General features: G+C 45.7%; 1 protein-coding gene across 1 annotated transcript in view; it reads right to left on the bottom strand.

Annotated features, from left to right (window-relative positions):
- The window catches only part of trioa (trio Rho guanine nucleotide exchange factor a), a 77,399-nt gene that overhangs the window by 16,138 nt on the left and 33,542 nt on the right, over positions 1-27,719 (bottom strand). Inside the window, exons 4-29 of the mRNA XM_030788729.1 lie at positions 25,671-25,785; positions 22,719-22,911; positions 19,779-20,327; positions 18,890-19,012; positions 16,428-16,619; positions 15,332-15,463; positions 14,768-14,998; positions 13,587-13,709; positions 13,281-13,472; positions 12,734-12,903; positions 9,865-10,039; positions 8,801-8,996; positions 7,982-8,148; positions 6,941-7,060; positions 5,771-5,962; positions 5,215-5,364; positions 4,410-4,524; positions 3,334-3,449; positions 2,790-2,912; positions 2,151-2,345; positions 1,713-1,828; positions 1,225-1,291; positions 831-940; positions 534-603; positions 189-278; positions 3-95 (exon numbers count right to left, since the gene is read on the bottom strand). Coding sequence (XP_030644589.1) covers positions 3-95; positions 189-278; positions 534-603; positions 831-940; positions 1,225-1,291; positions 1,713-1,828; positions 2,151-2,345; positions 2,790-2,912; positions 3,334-3,449; positions 4,410-4,524; positions 5,215-5,364; positions 5,771-5,962; positions 6,941-7,060; positions 7,982-8,148; positions 8,801-8,996; positions 9,865-10,039; positions 12,734-12,903; positions 13,281-13,472; positions 13,587-13,709; positions 14,768-14,998; positions 15,332-15,463; positions 16,428-16,619; positions 18,890-19,012; positions 19,779-20,327; positions 22,719-22,911; positions 25,671-25,785 — 4,115 coding nt within the window. The remainder of the gene's footprint in view (positions 1-2; positions 96-188; positions 279-533; positions 604-830; positions 941-1,224; positions 1,292-1,712; positions 1,829-2,150; positions 2,346-2,789; positions 2,913-3,333; positions 3,450-4,409; positions 4,525-5,214; positions 5,365-5,770; positions 5,963-6,940; positions 7,061-7,981; positions 8,149-8,800; positions 8,997-9,864; positions 10,040-12,733; positions 12,904-13,280; positions 13,473-13,586; positions 13,710-14,767; positions 14,999-15,331; positions 15,464-16,427; positions 16,620-18,889; positions 19,013-19,778; positions 20,328-22,718; positions 22,912-25,670; positions 25,786-27,719) is intronic.

The raw sequence follows: 27,719 nt of genomic DNA, 5'->3' as shown, positions 1-27,719 counted from the left end.
ACCTTAAGAAGGAGTTGGTACTTTGTTATTCTCTGCACAGGTTTTATGAGGTATGAGGAGATGGAGTTAGCCAATCGGTGTCTCTGCTGGATCTCCTGTAATTCAGTAAGCAAAAACCACAACCATATGAAGAGTTCTGCATGTGCTATTCATCACACGTTTACTAAAACAATCTTGACAGTTCTTACGTCAAAGTAAGATCCGGCATGTTCCAGAATGAGCTGGGTGGAGTCTGGTTTGTTCTTGCAATAATTAACGTACATCTGGAACTTGTCAGCCTAAAACGAAGCAATTAACAGAAGCACATAAACGAAGTGGAGAAACAACAATTTAATAATTGTTTAATGCAACAATTTAACACTTAATAACAATGACATCAGCTTTGTAAAAACAAAGAAAAAGTGAGACAGCATGCATTTACACCTCTCTCTTAAGGAAAGTGCAGGACACCTACACAACACTGAGACGTACACACACACACACACACACACACACACACACACACACACACACACACACATAGAGGCACTCACCCAGGTCACAAAGCAATGGCCAACATCCTCTGGAAGCTGCTCATATTTTTCAAGTTCTTTGAGGAAGATACTGTGGTAAAGAGACAGACATAAAGAGAGGGGCACAGGGAATGGAATGAATGAGAGACACAAAGATCGCCAACTTATAAATCTAATGCCAACACGGAACAGTTTCCATAAACAGTGTGTGGTCAAACCCAGCCCTTGTTGAGTGTTACTGACCAAACGCTTTAAGTGCATGTGGGACTGCGTGTAATCTAGATTACTGAGGCTTATTTTAGAGAACAATTAACTTACTTGTGATGAAACTCATAGAGGTCCTGCATGTTGCCAAAAATGATATGTTCTTTATTAACAATCCCTGGAGGAATCTCCTCCACACCACTGGTCATCTCCCACAGATATGTCTGAATAAGGGTATATTAGAGAGAGAGAGAGAGAGAGAGAGAGAGAGAGAGAGAAAACAAAGTAAAGTTAGACAAAAAATCACTCCAACAACGACACATGCATCGAAGAATCTCAAACATATGCATTTTCTGACTGCATTTGCTTGTTTGGTTTTTTTAAATAGTGCAATGCAATATTTAAGTTATTCTCATAGGCCTTCTATTATAACCTGTCTGATATGTTTCAGACTGGGTTTATTTGTTGTGGCTGATCAGGACAGACAGTGAAAGCTGAGCTGACTTACGTCCATGCACTCTCTCAGGTCCCTCACATAGGCCTTCTCTGTCTGTATCAGCTCAGCCATGATGAAGCTGAAAAGAGACCAGACGCATCCACGTTAAAACCATCACCATGACAACACAAGCGCTAACACCAGGTTACGTACAGCGGAACAACTACGCAGACAACCTTAACTGCTGTTCTCCCTTTCACAAAAAGAGTACCGCGGCGCTAAACAAGTCTAAACTCAACACTGAGTGACCACGATGGCCAACGCGCTCTATCAATAAACTGCCACTCAAAGCAGCTTCCTGTAGTCCCAGCAATGCATGTGCATCATTAACCAATCAATGGGTCTGTCTCAGTCATGACCGTAAGACTCGTAACCAGTACTCATCAGTGACTGTAACAGTAACAACACTCTGTAACACGTGTAAGGCGTTACATGTGAGGGATTATGGGTCAGGTCTTATCAGTCAGTGAACAGAGGGGGGAGGGGCCAGTGACACGTACTCCTTCCTGCGGGCGGACTTGCGCTTCTCTTCGTTGAGCTCGTGGGCAGCATCCCGCAGTTTGACCTCTGACCCCGGGGCGCTGGCGGGGATGATGTCTAGCTGCAGGTCTTTACTCTGTGGAGGAGGAGAAAATACAGAATGGACTGTTAACGTTGGAAAGAACCACATGACATTACTCAGTTCCTTAAGTAATAAAAAAAAAAACTACCATTGCTTTTGTCAACCCTTTTTCTAATTCCCTCTACTGACACTTCAAGACTAACAGCTGTATTGTTCTGAGTTAGTAATCAGCGTTGTGGCCAAAAAAAACAACCATTAAATTGCTGAGAGAGACGTCTGAAGATTTGGCTAATGTACAGCAGAAACATAAGAGGTTGGCATGGTTACAGTAAAGCCTGGAAGCCGGTTGGGGGGGGGTAGGTAAGGGCAGACATACGGCTTTGTTAGAGTCGGAGGAGATGCCCAAGGCTTTCTCCAGAGAGGTGCGGTATTTGTCCATGCGCAGGGAGAAGTCTCGGTAACGCTTGTCCACGGCCGTCACCCATTTCTTTATCTCTGCAGCATGGGCATGGCCTTTATCACAGAAGCCATCAGCCAGCTGGATCAACAGCTTCACACGCTCTTTGGTTTGCTAGAGACAGAGACAGGCAAAGAATGAAAGACAGAAATATAGATAGATGGATAGACAGATAGACGGATAGATGGATGGACAGATAGATAGATAGATAGATGGATGGACAGATAGACGGACAGATGGATGGACAGATAGATAGATAGATAGATAGATAGATAGATAGATAGATAGATAGACAGATAGATAGATAGATGGACAGATAGATAGATGGATGGACAGATAGATAGATGGATGGACAGATAGACGGACAGATGGATGGACAGATAGATAGATAGATAGATAGATAGATAGATAGATAGATAGATAGATAGATAGATAGATAGATAGATAGATAGATAGATAGATAGATGGATGGACAGAGAGATACATGTATATATACACATATGATATATGTCAGCTACATGTAACGTGTGTGTGCTGACTGCTTGCTGGAGCTTGTACCTTAGCTGTGATGTGGAACTCCTCATGTTCCTTCAGCAGCTCCTGTGTGTGGTGAATGCTGGAGCCTGTGGAGGTGTGTGTGGACAAATAAAACTCTCCAGTGTCATGGATCCATTCCAGCGCCTGTACAGACAAAACAACTTTATTAACAAGCTCAAAAAGGGGGCAAAATGCTCTACTATTGTGCTTTTTAGAAAATACGCGCTGTGTGTTCAACTAAGCAACAGACACCAGTAAGAGAACACACACAGCAACACATACGTACACACAAAGAACAAAGCTGTGTTTGAGTGCTTGTGTGGAAACGGGGGTAATTGGCTTAATGATACTGTTTCAGCACTGTTGCATGACAGTGGGTAATTACGAATACAACAGCATGTCAAGAGTGGGCCAATCTGTGTATTATCATCAGAGAGAGAGAGAGAGAGAGAGAGAGAGAGAAAAAAACAAGAGCTAGAACAAAAGCAATGTGGGGAGGAGAGACAGACTCATAGAAGAACATGTGTGCATATGTGTGTGTATGCGCGTGTGTGTGTGTACACACCTGTTTGGCACTGCGTTCAAACACGACATACTGCTGACACTGGTCCAGCCTTCTCTTCCTCATGGTCCAAAAGTGCAGAACTCGATTCTCTCTCTGCAGCAGTTCATTCAGGATATCTACACACACACAAACACAAACACACACACACACACACACATTTGAGGGCTCTATTGTATTAGGTTGAAAGACTTGTGCATCACTAAACTGAATTAGTATGCAAATACTTTGATTTCTGAGCTGGAATGTTCTACCTCCACCTCCTCAGACAGTGATGTAAGTGAGCATGTATTTGAGTAATAACACTACTATAAAGTTTTTTTTTCCTGGATAAAGCTTTAAGAGAGAATATATGAGAAGTGTAAAAACGAAGAGAAAAGGGCTGGATCACTCCATGGGGACTGTGTCTCTGTTCCACACTGTGTTGCCAACTCCGGGGCCGAGTCTCGACCCATTTACCATTTAAAGAGCCTGGAGTCATTAAAACGTACAGTACAAGGCCCTTATTCATCGCTCCGCACAAAGAAACTGGGCTAAAGTAAGCCTAACTGGGCCAGCTGCTCCAACCAGAACTGTATTACCCATGAGAGCGCAGAGACTGCAGTGAGTCTGCTGTGACTCTAGATGGCGCTATGGAACCGGTGAGAAAGAATACATGCTCCAGGTTCCAAGACAAACACAAAATATCTCTCCAAGGAGAGGGGCAGGCCAACTGCCAGGAGTCTGATCCCCAGAGAGATGTGGGAACAAGAGAAAGGTACAAAAGAGGAATAGGAGTTGAGTAAGAGGACCAGGGGAGATAATAACAGCCAAAACCTGTGCATCCCTGGCTGGGATATGAGGAGCCTCTCAGTGACTTTGAACTGTGGATGTGTCCCTCTTCCAGTGCTACGTTAGACAGGTTCTTTCATCTGCTTCTACTGACATTTACTTGAACTCAACCCACTTAATTTGCGAATGTTTGTTGAGTATGGTTATTTTTAGTAGACAAACGACCATTTAGGAGACCCCCCGACACACTTCTTGGAGCCAGGTATGTTTTTGAAATGGGCTGTGGAGAGAGGAAGAGGAGGACTCACTTTTGACCTGCTGCTCAGGAGCCTTGACGTGACTCAGCATCCCAGGCATGTTCACGCTGTTCCTGTGCATGTACTTAAGAAACACGTCTGCGTTACGCCTGGCCAACGTGCAGGCCTGTCACACACACACACACAGAGAAAGACACGTTAGCAAACATGTCACACACAGAGAGACAGACACAGAGAAGAGAATAGAACAGAATAGAATAGAATAGAATGGAACAGAACAGAATAGAATAGAATAGAATAGAATAGAATAGAATAGAATAGAATGAAATAGAACAGAATAGACCAGAACAGAACAGAATTGAATGCCTTTATGCCTTTATTGTCACAGCACATTGTCGTACAACGTAATTTGCTGTGCAGCCCCTGAGACGGTACATTGAACATTTCACACATGCATACACACACAAACACACAAGATAATGAATATAATACAAAAGATAATTTAAAAAAATGAATAGGTAGGAGAAAAACAAAGTGGCATATCAAAAGCTACTGTTGTACATTGTACCAAGGCTATTGCACCATGCAAAGATATTATTGCACTGTCCTAAAATGTACCACTGTACCAGTATCAGTGCATTGTACCCAAATATTATTGCACCTTATAAAACCTTATTGCACATTATATACAGGACTACATACAGGAGAGACAGACATGTTAAGCAACCTCACATGTAGAATACCAACACTGTATGGGCCCCGTGTTTATCGTTATCTTTCATCAAAACTATAACTCCATCACTCTGGTTAATCCTGCGTTACTGGCATCAGTAATAACCCATGCTCTCTGTGTTACCTTGAGGAAAGCCTCTTTCTGCTCCAGGTGTTTGCTGATCATTGGGGTGACATGGTCTGTCTCACAGTTGGGTCCCAGTTTGTCTGCTCCTCCACACCAGTCCTCCTCCCGCTTATACTCCTGCTCCAGACTCTCCAAGACGCTGCATACCTACAATACAGATCAGGGGTTAAAACTACAACTCACATGATGCTTTAATACGTCATACTATTGCAATACAAAAAGAGGGCTTCTCCTTAAAACTACAGTTCCCATGATGCTAGGCTTTCAGTAACAAACTGAATGCTATTGAGAGACAGAAAAGGAAAGGGCTTTGAACTATGACTCCCATGATTGCGCACCTTCTTCCATATAACCTCAACCCCTTGCAAAATTGGGGTTGTAATTTTCACCAATTACTGTCTCAAAATCCAGTGGCTGATATGGTGAGTTAAACTGAGGCAAACAAACAATCCCCAAAAGTATTTCAGCTACAGTTTCGCCCGGACACACAGAAAGTTTAAATAAACTTAAAGCAGCTCCCTTCCTACTGTCGCCACGGCAACGGGCAGCTCACCTGCTCGGAGGTCTTGTAGAAGGCGACGGAGGCGTTGACCAGCTTGAGACGATCTTCCATCTTCAGCATCAGCTGCTGCCAATGGGAGGCCACATTCTCCGCACAGTCTCTTATCAAGTCCATGTCATAATGATTAGCCTGCAACAGAGCCTCGGCTTTCTGCTGCACCTGCAGGGCACTCTGATGGGTTTTCTACAGCACAACAACAACAACAAAAAGAGTGAGAATGGATAAAAGATTGACAGAGGACCACAGTAAGAGAGACAAAGTGAACAAACAGCAACAAAACAACAGGACAGATGAGACAAAAGGCAGAGATGACAAGATGAGATAAAAAAAGAAAGAGGGTTTTGTTTGAATGTTCTTGCCTGTAAATGACCAGTCGGTAAATACGTTTGGCTGTATCCAGTTTTACAATGTACAGCTCCATGCTTTAAGAAAGGGTGGCAGACAGAGTAGGGGAGGGTATTCTGATAAAGTGCCTTTGTCTGCCCAGGTTCCTAATGTAACCACTGATATAATCTGTCTGACTTCATTACAGGAGGTGACAGGGTTCTAGAAGTTTCTAAGGTTGGCATTAAACAGTAACCTGACTAACATGCAGTCAGTGAGTCAGGACAGACTGACTGCTCTGTTGAACTGAATCAGGTTGGCTCTGACAACCACACACTCACACCCAGCGTGACACGTGTCTTTACAAATGACAGTGAACTCTGAAAGGGAGGCTAGTGGCAGTGTGTTGTGTTTATCTGAGTGTGTGAGCAGGAGTCTCAGACAGAAGTGGATCAGCACACACAGGTGTTTGAGAGTGGGTGAGATACTTTTCACTGCTGACTTGAGGGAGAAGGGAGGACAAAGACTGATTGGATGGAGAGAGGGAGAGAGAGGGTGAGATGGATGTTGAGAACAGAAGCAGAGTGAGAGAGAGGAGGCAGGGGGTAGTGTGGGGAGTTAAACAGAGTGAGAGAGAGGAGGCAGAAGGTAGTGTGGGGAGTTAAACAGAGTGAGAGAGAGGAGACAGGGGGTGGTGTGGGGAGTTAAGCAGAGTGAGAGAGAGGAGGCAGAGGGTGGTGTGGGGAGTTAAGCAGAGTGAGAGAGAGGAGGCAGGGGGTGGTGTGGGGAGTTAAACAGAGTGAGAGAGAGGAGGCAGGGACTGGGGAGTTAACCTACCTCGATGGCGTGTTGGAACTGCTCGTGTTCTCGCTGAAGCTGTTCAGCCTCCTGCAGGGAACTGGCCGTGATGAGACCAGCATTTAACATTGACTCTCCATTACGGATCCAGCCCAGGACCTACACACACACACACACACGCGCACACACACACGCGCACACACACACGCGCACACACACACGCACACACACACACGCGCACACACACACGCGCACACACACACACGCACACACGCACACACGCACACACGCACACACACACACACGCACACACACACACACACACACACGCACACACACACACACGCACAGACATGCACACAAAAACACACAGAGAGGTGACAAAAGCTTAGTGCATGCTATAAGACAAGCTCCCACCCACCGTTAAAGTAATTTGTCCTCAGACACATCTCACAGGCAATGAGAAGCTTGATTTGGTCCAGTGCCAAGGCAAAGGCCATTTACTTCAGCCTAACACCAGAATAATGAATCCAGCCCAGAGCCAGGCTTAACAGGTGCGGCAGATGCGATCAGATTAGACGGATGGAGTTTCTGTCCTACTTTGACCAGAATGATCTGAGGTCATCAGGTCAGCAGGATTACTGTCTCTCCTAAAAAACCCTCTTTAAATCTTCTCACAGTCAGGGATCTGCTCATATCCTACAGAGGGGCACTGGTCTTCCCCGAATATGAATATTAATAATATCTATGATGGCAATAACACAGACTGTGATTATTCAACTAGTCTGGCATCATTTCACATTATAATAAAAACAAGATCAAGTACTTCTACTCATTACATAAGCAACACAGTGTGTGTGTGTGTGTGTGTGTGTGTGTGTGTTTAAAATAGCAGGTGTTTTCTAGGAAGAGGTATGTGAAAATGTGTGTGGAAATATATTACTATGGCAACAATAAAACATGCAAAATTACCATTCATCACCATGTGACGACATGCAGTGGAAGGCAGCACACTGAATTTATGCAAATCGAGAGGCTCACACTGACAGTGAGTAAGAGGTGTGTGTGTGTATGTGTTACCTGTTTGACCTCTGCCTGGAGGTGGCGGAGCTGTACACACTGTTCCAGGTGTCTGCGATGCTGTTCGGCGGCCAAGTCCAGCTCCTGCTGTTTCTCGTGCAGGAATTCCAACAGGTCCTGCACTCGCGTGGCCATATCTACATCCCTGTCACACAACAGCTCCACTCCTACAGGCAGACAGACACACAGACAGACAGAGAGGAAGAGAGACAGAGAGATGAGAGGAAACGCACTCAAAGACACACTTTCTCAGCCCTCCCACCTTCAGTCTGTCAGTCAGTCAGTCATGCTAATCTGCTGGCATACCCATCGGTCTGTGCAGCATTGGTTCAGAAGAGGATGTGTGTGTCGGTCTTGGTATGAGAGAGACGGAGGTATGCAGGACTGGAGAACGAGACCAGAAGACAGCGTACGTAGTTATGGAACTACTCTGGTTAGGCTGAGCGATTTGATTTTTTTTGGACATTTGGGGTCTGAGAAGATAATCCCTCAGACTCATCTCATATGTATCCTGGGGAGGGAATCACAGCTGGACTGGCCCCTCCTCTCGCAGGGCTGGGGGGTGGGTGGGTAAAGTACTTACACACACTACGGTTGCCTGTAGGAGGTATTAGCCATACTGTGTCCATAGTGCAACAATCAGCAGCTGCCCTGACAGCTGTAACCCAGAGATCTGACTGCTCACTGACAGAAAATCCCTCACCCCTCGTCTCAGCTCCTTAACACAAGTGAGCAGTTGACTCACCTGCAGCTAATGTATATGTGTGCTGGGCTCTGTGTGTGTGTGTGCGCGTGTTTTTGTGTGTGAGACTGACTCACCCGACGCTTGCACTTCATTGACGTACTGCAGCAGCTCCTGTCCCTGGTGGATGACGTCGAAGGTGAGGTTGTTCATGGTGAGAGCTTTGTCTGCATGGTGCTGCAGTCTCTGCTCGGCTAAGGTCAGATCTTCAGTGTCAAAATCATTCATCTGCTGAGATAACTCCTCATTCCACGACTCCAGGTCTGAGATGATCTGTCCATCAGAGAGGAGAGAGAAAGGACTTAATACACACCACGGCGACACACACACACACACACACACAGACACAGCCCTTTTCACCTCCGTAATTACTTATAAATGAAAGAAAAAGGTCGTAAAACTCTCTCAAATGTTCCCAATCCACAATCATAACAGGAGAACAGAAAGGAGTCTGAGTGGATTTCCTCTCACAGACCCTGCCAGAGAGGAACACATCATACCGACAAGCATGCACGAACGCGCACGCACACACACACACGATTGGATGTGGGCAGAGGGAGATAAAGAGTGACATGGAGAGACAAACACAGGGCAGTGCCTTGACCTGCTCCTCATGCCTCTGTGTCATGCTGTGAGTATGTATCCTCCTCTTGACCCTCACACACTGAGCGCGCTCACTGTGTGTTGTGAGCATGTTCATGTGTCTTGAGCGTGATGGCTGGTGGGGGGCTGGCCTACTCTGCTTGTCAAAGTCAGAGCTTGTTAATTAGTGGTTAATTGAAGTTCAGACAGCATGGTGTCACCAGCCCCAGCTGCTGGGTTTCACTTTCACCAGCTGAGAACTTAACATACGCACGTGCGCGCGCACACACACACACACACACACACACACACACACACAGTCATAAAAACACCACAAGCACACTAATAAATCCACTCACAATCACAGCCTTACAAAACCCCCCCCACACACAAATCTGACCCTCAAACACAAGCAATACCACACAAAATACCACTACTGACGCAAAAAAAAAGAATGTAGACAAACTCACACAGACATACACGCACAGACAGACAGACACAGACACACACACGTATACCTGCTGTAAGCTTTGGAAGTGAAAGAGGGGGAGGCACTTACGTCGATGGCGTCGCGCTCAAAGATGCGGAGCTGGAGGAAGAGCTCCAGTTTGATCTTTCTCTCCTGAAAGAGTTCCTCCATCTGGGCCTGAGCCTCGTCCAGCTGCTGCAGCACGCTCTCGATGTGGTTTATGGAGCTGTTGTGTGGGGTCTTGTTACAGGAGATGGCCGAGTCTCTGTAAGACAGGGGCATCTCAGACGGGTCGTTTCAAAATCTCACTTTTCCTCAAATGAAACACGGCATTAGTGACGGGTGCGTGAAGACGGAGTTTATACTGAAGGAAGGCGACGGAGGGATTACAGAGGTTTCATTATCGTTTCGTTATTTTGCGGCGGTTGAGTCATAATTTGACTGGAGATGGTGTTAATGAAGATTAGAAGGTGTTATTACCAGTGATGAAAGAGTTTCTGCTGGAGACTGAGCAGTCAGATGGATTTTATTTTAGCTTTAAAAGAGCATTTCATGGGGAAAAAAAAAAAGATAATCAAATTAGCACTTCAGCAGGAGTGAGTAAGCACCAGAAGCTCAGAATGGAGGAAAGAGAAGGATTATTATAGATCAATCTAGATTACAGCTAACATTACAATAATGATAATTATCATTCCTGGAAGCCATAAATACAAGGCAACAGATTAAAAGAAATGAAAAGAAATGAAATGGTCTTATGAATAGAGGTAATGGTAGCTGTTGAGGTGAGTTCTTTAAGACTTGGCATAAACCAACACTGTAATAATCCAGGACCATTCCAATTTTAATAATGGTCTTTCTCATTAATAATGAGCGCTTTAGGCCTGTAATCCTCTACTCGGTACCTGAGAGATCCCTGAAGGTTAGCTCCCATGGCGACATAGTACCATTATTATTATTATTACTATTACTATTATTATTACTATTATTATCATTATTTTTATCATTTTTATTATTATTGTTATTGTTATGATGATGATGATGATGATTATTATTATTATCATTATTATTATTATTATTATCATTATTATTATTATTATTATTATTATTATTCTCTTTTACCACAGTATGTCTGATGCAGTGGTAAGCTTTGTGGTGTAATGATTCATAAACTCTATCGTATGGTCAGTCAGCTCTTTACTCCACATTCGTTAGGCCAAGTACAAACTGCATTTTGATGCTGGTGCCTGTGTCTGACAAAAGCGTTGGAAATTCAGTCAGTGTTAGCATCTCTGTGGGTCTTACGTAACGCACAACGGTTGATTTGGTTGGTGTTTGTAACTCTGAGTGTTGAACGTGTTCAGACCTCCGTGAGTGTTTAGTGTGCTGGTACGGAGAGCAGAAGGAGTGCCAAAAGCATCAGCAGGAGCGATATAAGTTTTCATTTTTGTCTCCTGGAAAGTGTGGTACACTGCACCGGTATTGTAGACTGGGTGGGAATTGGGTGTTTGCCGCGTGTCGCGGGAGTATCGCTCCTCTGTGTAATTAACTGCTTGCTTACGAAAACCAGCTTACGTAATAAAGCACCGGTGAGCACTGGCATTGGAGAAGGGCGGACTGAGAGGGGGAAAAAGAAAAGAGAGAAAACAGGAGATGAAGAAACAGAAATGAAATAAGCGTGGAGGGTTTGATTTTGAACAGGCTTGATGCAAACGTTTCACTAGCACTCTTTTTTTTTTTTTTTGTCATATGGACACTCTCCTCTCCTCATCTCTATATCCTCTTGACATTCAGCAACCAAATGTGTTCTCTCTCCCTCTCTCTCTGTCTGACTTATGGCACCTGCAGAGGAATGTGGTGAGGACAATATCTACACCTTTGAACTAACAGCACCAGCTCTGCTTAATGAGATATTAAACCAAACCTAAATAAGATGTATCGACAAAACATGTTACCTAGCCGCGCGTCGTATGGTCCGGCTACTAGGACATACGGATTAAAGCGTAAATTCAGCGCGACGGCATCGATTCTACGTAGCATCGCTCCTCATAACCACAGAGGAGGGACGACAGGCGTCTCGGGATGTATATTTCCGTCCTGCATTATGAATCTGACGGCGGGGTATCCATTAGTGTCATAACTCAACCTGTCCTGCTAGTCACAATGGGCCGTACGTCCTGACAAGAGAGGTCATGAGGAGAAATGACACCGCTGGACAGGCATCATGAAATTTTAATGCCGTTGTCATAACAGCCGCGTGTAATGAGCTGGTACCAGCGTCCCCGCGCTACAGGAACCGTTCCGCTTCGTAGGAAAGACCATCGGCTAGGTTTGCCTTTTCTCGCAGACAAACATGCGCGTCCAGAGGTTTGCACTTGGTTTGCTGTAAACTGTGCACAGGCGTGAGTGGCAGGGGGTGCGACAGAACTAGCAGGGAGAGAGAGAGAGAGGGGGACTGGTGCCGCTGTTAGCGGCTGAGAGGCTGAGATGTGCCTGCGTTGAAGCTGCAGAGCCTCAGGCAGCCTGAGGGGACAGAGGCTGTGGTTTCAATGAGCTTCTCCACATGGAAAGGAAGCAGGCTTACATAAGCATGCAGTGAAGAGAGCCCCAAAGCCTGTCTGACAGCCCCTCACGTTGCTTCAGCTGGAGCTGCAGCAGCACAGAGAGAGTGATGAGGAGAGAATGCTAACGCTGTGTGTGTGTGTGTTGAGATAAGAACACAGCGATCTGTGTTCCCAGCCTTATTTGAAGAGGCACTGAGGTAAATTTAGTGATAAACCGCTGAGACAGTGAGGAAGCCAGTAACATATAAGGAATGGAGTGAGTGAGAGGGTTTTGGTAGGAGTCAATCAGAGACCAGCATGACAGGTAGTGATGTCAGAAGAGAAGGGGAGCGAGGGATGGAGAGAGAGAGAGAGAGAGAGAGAAGGGGGGGGGGGGGGGGGGGGGGGGGGGCGTGTACCTGAGCTGTTGGATGAGATCCTCTCCCTCTTTGATGACGTTGACGGTGACCTGTAGAGTGGTCTGCTGCTGCTGACCAAAGCGTTTGATGAGTTCCTGCACTGCCTCCACAGACTCAGCATACACGTCATCCAACAGCTCCTTCTGTAACTCCTCCAGCCAAGTCCACAGCTAACACACACACACGCACGCACAAACACACACAGTTTATAAGTGTTTACGTTTGAAAAGACAACATTTGTTAAAAGTGTTGAGCTGAGCTCAAACTGCATCTTCAAATCGTTTTCTGTACTCTTCATTTCAAATCATTAAGTTGTCCTCCTGTGTGATGTAATTTAACACAATGTAATCGATCGCTTTACATAAATCAAAGTGACAAAGTGTCTGATAACTACCGAACAAAACGATAAAACCTATCATTAAAAGGTTAAATTATAGCGCTATAAATATGATCAGTGCCTCTCTAACACACAGACACATGTAATTACAGACGGACGGTTAAGGGAACCACATGACGTCGCTGTGTGTCTTGAGCATGGAGTTCTTACCTCTTTGACGTGAGTGTGGAAGGCCACTGACATGTCCAGCAGGACTTTCCGCTGCTCCACCCGCCGTACAAAGTCCTGGATGCGGTCCTCCAGCTGGTGTGCTGCCTGGTAGATCTCCTCTGGATCACACTCCCCCGTCTGTGCCAACTGCTCCGCCGCCTCCAGCAGTTTATCAGCATTAGTGTATGTGTTCTGGTACCACGAGAGAGAGAGGACAACATATGCCGGACATACTCAAACACGTACAGATGGGGTTGAATGTCTCTTCTGAGAGTTCGAGAAAGAGGAGGGACGAGGAAGACAAACCTGGGCAACTTCCTCAAAGTCTTCATGACGTTTCTGTAGAGCTCGCGCCCGGTGGAGTGACTTTCCAACTCCAGTGTGTTTACTGAGGAAAGCTTCGCCATGGTTCTCGATCCAGTCCAGAACCTACACACACACACACACACACATATGTTTAAATGTGTCTAAAAATCTTTTTTTTTTTTCAAAATAAGGCCTTGGGAAAAAAAAGGCCTTGCATGAATGGCCATTCCTCTGATCAATCCAAACAGTATTTCATCATGTGGATATTGAGTCTCTCGGTAAAGAAAGCTGAACACAACTCTATTCTCATGAGAAAGTTGATCTGCATTTTTTCCGACCCTCCTCCCACCACCCTCATACACTTGCCACCTGCAGACAGCTCTGCACCTGAAAGCAGCCAAGAATACTGGTTACCATGGCAACAACCTCTCTGTCTAAAGAGTATCTGCATCCCCCACTCAACCCAGCACAAAAAAACCCTCCAATGCAGAGGACTAAAGTTGGCAGGCCCATCGATGGGCTCTTAACTGAGAGAGACACAGAGAGAGAGAGAGAGAGAGAGAGATAGAGAGAGTGTGTGTGAGTGAGTGAGTGAGTGACAGAAAAAGGAAAACAGTGGGTGAGAGAGAGAATATGTCATATACCATAAAAAGAGAGCAAATGAGAAAACACAAAAAAAGAACGAAAGAGAGGAAAAGAAAAAAAAAAGCGTACCTACTAATTATATGTCACTTGTATGAACATGAATATAATTCTAGAACACTTTTGCCAAGATGTTGTGGCGGTGTTGTTTGCTCCGTTTCAAAGTCACAGTATTACCCATAATTACACACTTAGCTAAAGCCTTCTCCAAAAGTACTCTGACTTTTTTAAGCCTGAGGTTTTCAGCGCTGCCCAGACGAATCAGGAAACAAAACCTCACTGATTATGAACCAAATTCAAAGGCTTATGTACTGTCTGATGCATTGCTAGTACAATTTATACCGCCGTTATTAAATTAGCAAACACCACCCTGCAGCTAGAAAGACTTTCCATCTATTATTTATTTGTAATATCTCTCTCTCTCTCTCTCTCCATTACTGCTCTTTCAGTTTTACCCCACTGTGATTAAAACACTCACTGTGTTCCTCATGCATCATGCCCACAGTCATATGCTCCCTGTGAGTGTGTAAGGCAATTACCTGTTGGACATCCTGCTGAAACACACACAGCTGAAGGCGCTGGTGCAGTCGGACCTTGCGGTGCTGCCAGATGTTCTCCAGCTGTCTCTGGTGATGGAGGACTTCATGGATGATATCCAGAACGTGGTGAACAGCCTTGGAGTAATTGGCTGAGGCCGTCAGCGAATCGGCGCTGCCGGGGGTAAGAGGTCGTTGAAGTTTGTCCAATAAGGCTTTGCCATCTTGGCTCACCTGCGATAAATACAAAACAAGTAGGAGAGTTCTTCACCTGGCTTATAATGTTCAATAACAGTAGGATCAACAGCGCTTACCCAGCTTGTGAGGACCGGTATAATCAGCACAAATTTCTAAAGCCATAGTCAGTGGAAGTAATGATAACAGATCAGGGCACACACGCTACTTTTGGATCAATTAACATGTCTGGAAAGAAAAAAAACCCCACATACACAAACATAGACAGACAAACATGAAGACACACACACTGACAAACAGCCACACAGACACACACACACGGACACAGACAGACAGACAGACAGACAGACAGGGATGAGTGAGAGGCTGTACCTCAGAGTAAGCTGCAGTGATGTGTTCGTATAAGCCCTGATGATGATGAATGGCATCCTCCAGGTCCTGTAGTTCAGACGGCAGGTCCACCTCCCCACACGCTTTACACCACGAGTCCACGTTACTCATGTACTGCACCACATCACACACACGCACACGCACACAAACACACACACAGACATGTGAGACAGCCTGACCACAGGGCATGAGCTAATCATATCCAACCAAGGAAACCATATAAACAATTTAATTATATGACACTGAACAAGAGCTCAGCTCACTCCTGTGTTGTACATACAGTTATCTCGTATCAGGGAAAGACTTCAAAAACATCAGAAGAACACGCATACATTAAAAAAAAAAAAAAATTTAATCAAACTATTTAATAAACAAGAAATGCCAAGCATCAAAAACACAAACTTGAAAAAGCTGGAGTCGTGATGTAATGACATCATATGCTTTTTCATGATAAGAGCGTGTCTTTTCCAGCCTGCACTAGGTCTTGTGTTTCTGCACACGGGGCGGCGTGCGAGAGGGTGGGGGGGGGAATGGGTGAAACGAGGCTATGTGAGTGAAGCGCCAGCCTGAGCAGGGGTGAAATCCCTGGAAAATAGGCCTGATTTGAAATGCTGATATATGAACAGGCGACACAGGCCGGAGGAATATTCCATTACGGAAAAGGCACAACGCGTTTTCCCCCTCACCGCTGCAGTTTTATGCCTTTAGCAACTCGGCATATTCACGCTGCTGATTTTTTTTTTTTGGTTTCCACTGCCACTCTGGTTCACGAGGATACGAAGAGAGACGCCATAAAAGGTGCGTCAGGGCAGGATCTCACACACTGCAGTTAAACTGTGAGGGCTGAATTTGTCTGGTCTACGGTGCTTACACCCCATTAATCAGTATTAAGCTTTCAAAACCCAAACACATTTCAAACCAAAGTCATTCCCTACTCTGAATCGACACAAATCGCAAATACAATTATCATTTTGATTTCCTCTGTGCTAACCGTTTAAAGTGTCAGCGTGAAGAATCGTTTCTTGGGTTGGATTGAGTTTGTGGTGCACTAAGAGTATAAAACAGGTGCTGTCCTGACCTGGTCGCATTTTTGGTGAAAAGAAGCGGACATTTCTAGAAGGGTACTCCTCTCATCCAGTGCGGCAGCGAAGGCCTTCCACTCCTGCTCTAGTTGACTGGAGATCTGTTTGATCTGCTGTGAGGCGTAGTGTCCAGCCTCCAACAGCCGGTTCCCCACTGACATGATCCGATTGATGTTCACATACACATTCTGCAACAGGGAGTCCATTTATACAGTGAGTTTACAGCACTGGGAATGTACAGTGGCGTAAGCAAGACACAACATACACATGAATTTTTTTTTTTTTTTTTTACAGGAACGCCTGTAGCAAAACTTGTCACACAGTACTGAGTAAGTCACTTCAGGTTAAATATCTCAAACTGACTATCACAGCCTGATATAGCTTGTCCCTTTGTAGCCTTTTGGGGTTTGTTTCTGTGTACTATCACAGCCTGCAGCCTTCTGGAGTTTGTTTCTGTGTACTATCACAGCCTGCAACCTTTTGAAGTTTGTTTCTGTGTACTATCACAGCCTGTGGTCGTTTGGAGTTTGTTTCTGTGTACTATCACAGCCTGCAGCCTTCTGGAGTTTGTTTCTGTGTACTATCACAGCCTGTGGTCGTTTGGAGTTTGTTTCTGTGTACTATCACAGCCTGTGGTCGTTTGGAGTTTGTTTCTGTGTACTATCACAGCCTGTGGTCGTTTGGAGTTTGTTTCTGTGTACTATCACAGCCTGTAGTCGTTAGGGGTTTGTTTCTGTGTACTATCACAGCCTGCAGCCTTTTGGGGTTTGTTTATGTGAACTATCACAGCCTGTGGTCGTTTGGAGTTTGTTTCTGTGTACTATCACAGCCTATAGTCATTAAGGGTTTGTTTCTGTGTACTATCACAGCCTGTAGTCATTTAGAGTTTGTTTCTTTGTTCAGTATGGTTGAAGTGATAATGAGATGATGGATCTTAGAGGTCTGAGAGTGTAGCTAGTCAATAAATCAAACGTTAGTCTGTTTAAAGGCGCTCAGCACTCCAGTCTGAGGAAGAATGTTGTAATTTATCTTGTGTGCCCCAAATGCAGCGATTTTTTTCTTTCAATTGTTCCATGTCCATAAATTATTTAATCATTTCCTTTCAATTCCTCAATGTTTACTTTTAATGATAATATCAGCAGAACACTAAATGTTGACTTTTAAATGAAATCCTGGCCATTTGGGCAAACACAACAGTAACTATCTCTGTTTTTCACTCCTGTTCTCTCTGCTTCTGACAGGAAGCGATCAATAGCCCATCCTGCAGTAATAGGACTCTTTAAACCTGCCAGGCAGTAGGACACCAAACACACAGGAAGTACTTAGATGGATCACTCTCTCTGCTTGATTATCGGACTTCTGATGAGTCGTTGTCACTACACAGAGCTGCTATTAAAAGACTAGTGCACTATTCTACTCCAACCTAGGCTTTACCTAATACACCATGCTATTCAAACCAAGGCTTCATCTTATGGCCAAACCTATTCAAATCAATGCTTCAACTACTACACCAACCCACTGAATCCAAGGCTTTCCCTAATGCACCAACCTACTCAAAGCACCTACTACACCAACCCACTGAGTCCAAGGCTTCCCCTAATGCATCAGCCTACTCAAACCACCTACTACACCAACCCACTGAATCCAAGGCTTCCTCTAATTCACAATCCTATTCAAACCAAGCCTCCATCTACTGCATCATCCTACACAAACCAATGCTACACCTACCCACTGTGGTGTGTGATCGACTAAAGACGGCCCCTAATTCCCAGCTAAAAATCAGTCTGTAATAGTGAAGCAGTAGGAGGAGGCAGCTGGACTCTGGCCCTGCAGGACTGGATTTGGAGACCCCGCAATAAAGTCTACTCACTGTAATTTACAGCCAACATTGTCAAACACAATTAAACAAACATTTTTTTTTTAAAGCCGGTGTTGTTTCTCTTCCAACTGAACAGGTTACTAGTGTCCTCATTTTTCCTGCGTAGCCCTGACCAAACTGGATGGAAGGCTTTCTCTGGGTCTTCCCTCGGGGGGCACTGTTTTAAAACCAGGACCGCTGTTCTGGGTGAGACAGAAGACTGCAGGCTGGTTAATAAACCCAGAGGCGGTGGGTTAGCAGGGCTGGGTTGACTCCCCTAAGACCAGCGCAGAAACCCACACCATATGGAGGAATGGAAACTTATCCTGAGCCGAGGGAAACATGCTTGGTTTTCTAATGAACCGAATGAGCCTGAATCGCAAAGCTTTCACATCAAAGTGTTTCACCATCTCCTCATTCATAAACAGCATTTCTCAGTGTTCAGAATGACAATTCTGTACATCTCTGTCTCCAGATAATGCTTTAGGTATGTTTACTAAGCATGTCAGTACAACATATGAATCCAGTGAATCCCTTCACCATCCTGCACTTGTCTGACGGTGTATGGAGTATGTATGAGGGGAGGGTTAGCTCTCTTACCATGCAGTTCATGGCAAAGTGGTTGTGTTGGGTTTGGAGCTCCATGGCGTGGGGGTGGTTGTTGCCAATCTCTGTGTAGCCTGATAGAAACAGGCCTTTGTTGTGCATGATCCAGTCAAACATCTGCAGAGGCATAACACACACTTGTTACTAATAGTTGCTGGAAGGAAGTTGTACTGTACATGTGTATTTGTGTGTGTGTGTGTGTGTGTGTGTGAGTGTGTGAGTGTGTGTGAGAGAGAGAGAGAGAGAGAGAGAGAGAAAGAGAGCAGGATGATGCACTTGCACGTGTGGCTAGAGGAGCATATTCTTTTATGTGTGACTGTGTGTGTGAGTATGCCCACAGAACCACACACACACACACATAATGAACTGAGTAGATGCATGTGTAAACACGTGCATCTGTGTGTGTGTGTGCGCGCGCGTTGGTGTGTGTGTGTGTGGGTGTGTATGTGCATAATATCACTAAAAATAGACTGCTTAAGAATGACCCGATTCACAAGAGAAGAGAATAACCACTGGTGTCCTAGCAACATGTCAAATCCACCTCCCACAATTATGTATAAACTCCTTACAACAGCTCTGCTAGTGTCAGTACAAACATACAGAAACCATTCACGATACATGCTTCTTTTTCTGGTCCTCTTCTCGATAATCTTTCTTACGAACACACACGATTCAAGTCGACTCGACCAAACCTATTCCAATTTCTGTAGAGGTAAATAAGAAACCCAGAGGAAAGAACACTGCGCTCTCTGAGATGGAAAAAGAAACACTCACACGCGCTGACACATCACTGGCGCTCAAACAAACACTTTATCACATCCGGTTGGTTATCGACAGAGTGCGATTATAAATACCACAGTGTATCTGTGTGGAAGCTGCTCACCTTCTCTGCGTCCTGCTCAAAGAGCCTGAGCTGGAAGCACTGGTCCAGCTGGAGTTTGCGGACGTGCCAGGCCTGGTGGAGGTGCTGGCGTGTGCTGTGGAGCTGCTCCAGTAAGCCCGTGATCCGGGGGATCAGGCCCTGCGTGTCTGCGTTGGGCTGGCTTTGGCCCTGACCCTGGCCCTGTCCCGGCCCGGCGGGGACGCTGCGGTTGGCGTAGCTTTCGCTGCTCTGGATGCGCTGCAGCAGACGCTGTCCCTCCGCGTCCACCTCCTCCACGGGGGCCTTCATCACCTTCTTCTTCAGGGTGGCGTGGTCGTCGATCATGCGTCGCGCCCCGTCCAGGTCCTGCGGGAAGTCTTTGCGCGTCACCGTCTCCTGCATCTCCTGCAGCTGGGACAGCAGGTGACGGGCGTTGGCCGTGAACTCCTCGAAGGCCACGCGGATCTCGATCCATTCCTCGTGGTTATAGTCGAGGCTGCCGTCAAAGTCCGGCGTGAGCTGGGAAGGGTCCACCACTTTAGACAGTCCTTCCAAAGACACCATGGTGGTCTGAAAAAAAAATATGGATGGACACATGGATGGATGGATAGATAGACAGATTGAATGGCAGAGAATGAATAGAAAGAAGGGGGAAGGAGAAAAGGGGGCAGTTTAAAGGAAGAAAGAAGGAGGGGGAAGAAGAAGAGAAAAACATTAATCATGCAGTCCACTACCATAACACATATAGTAGGCTTTCTTAATGTCCAGAATCTCCTGAGGTTTGATGCAGTCGTTGCTGGTTCAGTTAATGACCAGTAAGATGGGATGTCTATTTTTAACCAAGGGCATAATTTTAATTTAAAATGGCCTCACAGGGAGTGCCTAAGGTCCAATCTACTTCCACACACACACACACACAGCGCCTTATGACAGGTCTGCAGGACCTCAGGTATGAGTCTACATTAACAACGCGGCAGTATGTCTCTCACATATTGAACCAGAGGAAATAAGCTGGCTGAGATGACCTATGCCTCACAAGGCGACCTCAACAATCTCGCTCAGTCCGCCGCCCTTCTTCATCGACGCGTTCGCTTCCAGGTACAGCCACGTCAGGCCAGGAAATGAGCCATAAAGGAAACATTCACACACGCACATGCAGATGAAATCAAGAGGAGCCAAATTCTCTGTGCCAATAGGAATAGGGCGTAAGCTCTCAGTCCAATCCGGCCACAGCGTTACACGTGAGAGAGGACGAACGTGCTTAAGCCGCCCCGCTTCTCGTGGACTGACTGCCACCGCGATTCTTTTTATTTATTAAGAGAAAATACTGAGAACAATCTAATACCAACACGCATCTCTCTCAGCGTCCCCGCTCCTCTCGCTCATCTATCAGCCCGTAAAGGAGAACTGTTTCATTTAGGGTTTTTTTTTTTTTTTTTTCCATCTAGCTTGCTTGCTTTTCTGATCATGGCAAATGTGAAGTAAGAGAGGATTAATGGACAGACTGTTCCTCACAGACACGGATGAGGAGATGGAGAGATGAACAGGCAGCTGATAACAGATGAAGAGGGAGGGAAAAAAAAAAGGAATGAGTAGGCTCCATCAGGGCTGCGAGAGCGAGAGAGCGAGAGAGAGAGAGAGAGAGAGAGAGAGAGAGAGAGAGAGAGAGAGATAGAGCGAGAGAGAGAAGAGAGAGAGAGAAAGAGCGGGCAGGCATTGTGGTACTCTTTTGTAAAGTCAAGGTAACACAGTCCACTGTGCTTTTTCCATTTGGATGCTGCATTCCATCTGTTAATAACAGCAGGAGAAGAATGAGTCTCTCTCGCTCACACAGCTCCTTTTCAAAGCTTTATCAATGCAGCCAATAAGTCCATCTGCAAGCTTCTCTACGGAAAGCAACACCACGTCCCTTAAAAACACACCAAACAGAGAACCAAGGCACTAAAACGGCTTGCAGTCCGTTTTTACTCTAAGTCTGAGATGAAATGCAAATAGAAAGAGAAAGACAGGACAAAAGAGAAAGATTTTGGCTTCATCAGCACGTCTGTGAAATGTCTAAACATGATTGGCTGTTTGACGGTCAGAGGAAACATGGGAATTCCTGCTGTGGCTCTGAAGCCAGAACGATGTTGGAATGTCAGAAACATTCCTCCTCACATAGCTGAGCAGAGAGCAGATCCTCCAGTCAAATTCCTTTATCCCATTTCCTACATGGAAACACGCCGTGACTCTCCAAGAAAGGAAGACACAGAAGACATGACAAGAATATACAGCAGGCACGTATGAACGGACACACACGCTCACACACATTTATGTATACCAGTGCATACACATACACACACACCCCTACTCATTTGAAGAAAAAAAAAAAAACCAACCCAAAAAAACCAAACAGAATTACCCACATGTGAAAACAGTCAACAGCCAGCACTCTGTTACTGTCAATCCAGTGTCCGAGTCCGTCCACCTTCACGCGTTCGGGGGACACGTTTGCGGTCGGCTCGGCCAGCACAAAAAAAAAAAAAAAAAAAAAAGACAAAAACACCTACGCCTACGCCCTCCCACGCAACTACAGACCACAAACACCGTCCATCTGACAGCCACGCCATACCAACTGCCGCCTACATCTCCACGGCCTGAAGCTTTAGCCTGCGCCAGCTCACAGAAAAGGCACAGGCAGCGCGGAGCCCCCGCTCTTCTCTATGCAGGTGTTTACACGGCAACGGCGGGTACGACCAGACCACTTCACACATACAGATCAGACCAAGCTATTCTACATGCACGTGTATGTATAGATGAGAAAATGCATTCACCGTTTAAAAATCCATCGGAACATTGTGTTCTACGGGATGATGCGATAATAATCTTGGGATTTCGTTTGATTAGTCCACTCTTGTTGAGGATGCGTTCACACGAGCGGTAATGACGTGTATTAATGAAGCGCGTAACGAGCGACCGTACCTCAAATTCAAACTTGGAGCTGCCAAAGTTGGTCCTCTGTTTCTGCCAGAAGTTGTCTGGTTTGATGATGAGAGCGACGTGAATGCAGCAGGGGAAAGACTCCTGGAGAATCTTTAGCAGAGGCTTGATGGAGTCCCATTTAGAGCCGCGCATGTCCACGATAACCGTGAAGCCATGTTTACACACGTCCTCACTAGAGCAGGCAGGGAGGGAAAGAAGAGATGACGAGAGAGGGGGAAGGGTGTGAGAGAGAGAGAGGGAGAGAGAGAGAGAGAGAGAGGGAGAGAGAGAGAGCAGGAGAGAGAGAGATAGGGAGAGAGAGAGGGAGGAAAAAAAAAAAACAGATTTAATCCTCTTTGCATTGCATAACATAACCAGCACCCTTCATCAACCCAGTTCACTAACGTCACTGAGAGCTGTGAAAAAAAAACAAAAAAAAAACAATAGTCAGGAACAGTGACTACACCCCACGGTGTGGAAAAATTTCCATCTCATCAGGAATCAATGAAGCTATACGTAAACTGTCTCCTGCACTGAGAGAATTAGAAAAAGAAAAAAACCCCACACACACAGCCACTGCACATAGCTGTCCAAGCCCCACATTCAAAATGATTTTTATAGAAAGCACAAACCTGCTCTCATAGTCAGGTGAGTTCCTTCAGTCCTGTCTGTCTGTCACACTGTCTCCATCAACAATTGGTTTTCCTGTCTGTCTGTATATGAGGCTTTTTTTTTTTTCCCCCTTTTCGTTTAAGCTTTCTCTTCTTTCCTGACCCTCAGTCTGCTGACCAGGGACATAAATGCTGTGAGGAAGTTAAGCTGTATTCCTCTGTCAGTCAAAAGGCTTGTTCTCTGTCCGCCACAGAACTGCTCCACTGAACGACTACTGACTGCACAGCTGACGTTCAACCTGCCTCCAAAACAAGCAGCTCTCTCCTCGCTCAGCGCGGATACACACACACACACACACGCACGCACGCACACGCACGCACAGCTCCAAAGCGCAGCAGATGCAAAAACACTGCCCGTGTGACTGCGACACTCTGTTTTCCTCTCGCACAACCCTCCCTCCCTCTCTCTCTCTTCCTCCCACTTCTCCAAACGTTAGTTTGATAGCTCGCTCTCTCTCTCTCTCTCTCTCTCAGAGGGTATATCTTCTACTCTCTCTCTCTCTCTCTCTCTCAGAGGGTATATCTTCTACTCTCTCTCTCTCTCTCTCTCAGAGGGTATATCTTCTACTCTCTCTCTCTCTCTCTCTCAGAGGGTATATCTTCTACTCTCTCTCTCTCTCTCTCTCTCTCTCTGAGGGTATATCTTCTACTCTCTCTCTCTCTCTCGGGGTATATGTTCTACTGTCTGTGGTGTTCTCGCTCTCTCTCTCAGAGGGTCTATCTTCTACTCCGTCTCTCTCTCTCTCTCTCTCTCTCGCCGCGTGTGTGTGTGTGTGTGACTGGTGTGTGGGTGCAGAGAGGACAGAGCTGTAAAAGTGGGGGATGAGGTGCTGGAGGAGGAAGGGCTTTTGGCAGGAGATGAACTGCGGCAGATTTTTTTTTCTTCCTAAGGCTGGCCCACGCTGCCTCTCGCACCCTCTTCTCTTCTCCTTTCTTCTCTCTCTCTCTCTCCATCTCCACCTCACACTCATCACCTTCTCTCTCTCTCTCTCTGTCAATCTCCTCTTTCTCTATCTCACTCGCGCTATGAGCTTGCCTGTTAGACTCTCTCCTCTGAGGTAGGAGGACTTACAACCCCAGGGAATAGGATAACCTACATGCAGAGAGACAGACCATACATAATCTACCACAATACACCACTTATACAGAGCACCAAACTAAACCCCAGTTTCATTGTCATTACTATTATATGTGTACAGAGATACTCCTGTATATAATACAACCCACTGTAATGAGCTGGAGAGAACAGGACTGTTCATATCAATATAATCCAAACACTATCCACACTGTCCCACTCTACCTTCACAGAGGGCTCTCTGCTCATTCTGTAAAAGATAAAGCTGTTTGTTTTTGGAGATTCCGGCACACCAAACACAAGCTGTGTTCTCTCTCATTGAGAAAAGCTGAGTAAAAGAAAGTAATTCAAAGATGTTTTTAAACCATTCGCTCTACACAAAGCTGCCTGGGCCAAGTGAAATACAGAGATGTACATCCTGTTTCATAGAGAAAAAAAAACATGCTGTGTTGATTGAAATATGAAAACTCCAGGATGGATTAAGATTACACAATCTCATTTTAAACAGAGGTTTATGAAAGAGTGTGTTGCCTAGTCTGGTTAGGCGTTTCCACAGCCTGCTTACCTAAAACCACTCCATGTATATACACACAATACATACATCTTTTATAGGACACTCTAACTGACCACATCGTTGGTCTTAGATATGACGGGGAAAAAAATCTTTCACGCGCATTTATTGAGTGTTCGGACATCAAAGTCAGTTTGGACGTTAGTAAACAAACAGTGGACTATCTGAGTAAGTGGCCAGAAAACAGCATAGCTTCTTTCCAGTGTTGGAGAGAGAGTAATGTAGCATTCTGTTGTTTAAAGTCTGAGACACCATCACTATGCCAACCATACAAATTCAATGAGACGGAAACCTGACAGAGATTCTTTACCTGACGCGAGTAAAGAGCCACCCTGTAAAACTACAATGTGACCATAACCAGGCCCTCAGCAGACTGAGTCACAGCCAGGCTAAAAACAAACAAACAAACAAACAAAAACCAAACTCAGACACTTCCAGAAGGGCTTTGTACACACAAGGCTTTGAGCCCGTGCATGCTGCGGTTTTGAACACTAAGTCTCTCCTCTCTAATCCTCGGTGAAGTGCCTCATAAAACCACGCATTAGGTGTGATGGTTCGGCGACGGTGAGTGAATGACAGGAGCGGAGGGAGGTGCCTGAGCAGGAGAGAGGAGGAGGCGGAAAACGGGTCCGTACCTGGGGATTCCGGCGAGGTAGGCGATGAGTCTGCGCAGGTCTTCCTGTCGTATTCGGTCGTGGTTGCTTCGTGACGGGAACGTTAATACGGGACCGCCGCGTTTGTCCCTGCCCCCTGGTGGAGAAGACAAAAAAAAGCATTGAGAGGAAAACCGTCAGCGGCCTTGTTCATGTAATCCGTCTGTTAAGGCGGCGAACGCAGACACACCCTCCAGAGGACAGGCGTAGACCGATGAAAAAACAAAGGCAGGTCACTGAAGCTTGTTAGTCTTGTCCCTCAGGCCTGTTACCATCTTTAGATCTTTTACATTACTGGGTCCAAATAATGGCCAGTGTGAGTCTGTGCAGGCTTCAGCTGATGTGTATGACTCTGTGTGTGTGTGTGTGTGTGTGTGTGCAGAAGCATGTTCTCGTGTTGCTGCCCTGGAGAGGAATCTCCACACGACAGTCTCTGTTCTAGGGGATGGGAATAAAAAGGACACTTATGGGGATGCTGGATCGGCTCCAAAACCTTAATCTGATCCCTCGCTCCACAGAAAGAGTGAGAGACAGACGAGTGCCCCTCACAACCCCGCTCAACCACCACTGGTATTCTAACTCTAACAATGATTTTAGTCTAATGGCAATATTAGGCAAAAACATAAGAGAAAAAATGCTCTAAACTATCACAATACGATCTTAGAATTTGCTAAAAGTTTGTGAGAGTGTGTGTGTGTGTGTGTGTGTAAATGTGACTGGGCCTTAAACAGAACGTACATCAGCATAAGTGTGTGTGGCTGGACCTTAAACACTACATATGTACCAGAGTGAATGTGTGTGTGATTGGATCTTACACAGTACTCACACACACACATACACACACACACACACACACACAATGTGAGGAGAACAGCACAGAGCAGCGAACTGTGCAGGTCTGCTGCCCCGCACACACTGTGTGAGGAGCTGATACTCAGAGGAGAGAACGGGAGACATTCAGAGAGAGGAGATGGAGAAGAGAACAATAGATAGAAAGGCAGCACTTTCCTCAGTGCTCAACAGGCTGTTAACTAACTTCAGACAGACTGATGAACACTGAGCCAGAATTGCCCCTCTCTCTGTAGACAACAGGGTGAAATAGACTGGTGAGCTTACCTGCCACAGCTGAAAGAAAGGAGTGAAGTTTCACTGAGGTTTAGTGTCTGTTAAACTGATAACATTTTAAACTAAACCCTTTATAGTAGACAGAAAAAAAGCCCCTTTGAGGATTAAAAATAAAAAGGGGAAAACGCCTGGGGATCACGCCGGTTTTATACAGGCTCTCTCGTTCATTTTCTCTCTCTCTCTCTCTTTCTCCCTTTCCATCAAACCTCCTCCCTCTCTCTCTCTCTCTCTCTCTACCTTGAATCAACCTGTTTAAGACAGCGGTGCAGTAGTAGAGTTGGCTGCAGCATAAGAGGCCAGAGCCCCAGGGAGATGTGTGAGGATTTTCTCCAGTAAGAAAGTGCTGAAGCTGGCTAATTGAGTCCACAGTTAATAGGATCACAGTCTTATCCTCTGGCATGAAGAACAAAAAAAAAAAATCACATTTGTGTGCTTATGTGGATTCAGCTGGTCCCCTCGCAGCTTTTGGTTTCTGTGTAGGATGTGTCTGTGTGTGTGTGTGTGTGTGTGTGTGTGTGTACGCATATGTGTTTGTGCTTTTCACTGTGGCATAACAGCAATCTTGCTCACAGTACTTCCTCTCGTCCAATTACCCTGTCATTCAGTGCCATGGGATGCACGTATGACAGTAAGTCATCTCTATGGAGACAGCATCCATGCCCTGAATGGTCTCGCTGCCTGTAATGTGTTAGTCTCATGACCTTCCATACCCACCACAACCCAGCAAAAACGAGAGAGGAAAGAGAGAGAAAACAAAGGAAAGCCAGAGAACAGAAGGGAGCGTGGGGAGAGAGAGGGAGAAAGAGAGATAAAGAGAGAGAGAGAGAGAAAGAGACTCACACTCAGGCAAGTCTTTCTCATTTACAACCCTGTGTCAAAAGCTGAAACCGCACAATGTCTTCCATT

The sequence above is a fragment of the Chanos chanos genome, chromosome 12 (genome assembly GCF_902362185.1).
Source record: "Chanos chanos chromosome 12, fChaCha1.1, whole genome shotgun sequence".
Taxonomy (NCBI): domain Eukaryota; kingdom Metazoa; phylum Chordata; class Actinopteri; order Gonorynchiformes; family Chanidae; genus Chanos; species Chanos chanos.
Note: the sequence above shows the minus strand (reverse complement) of the source record. Positions and strands in the feature narration are given on the sequence as shown.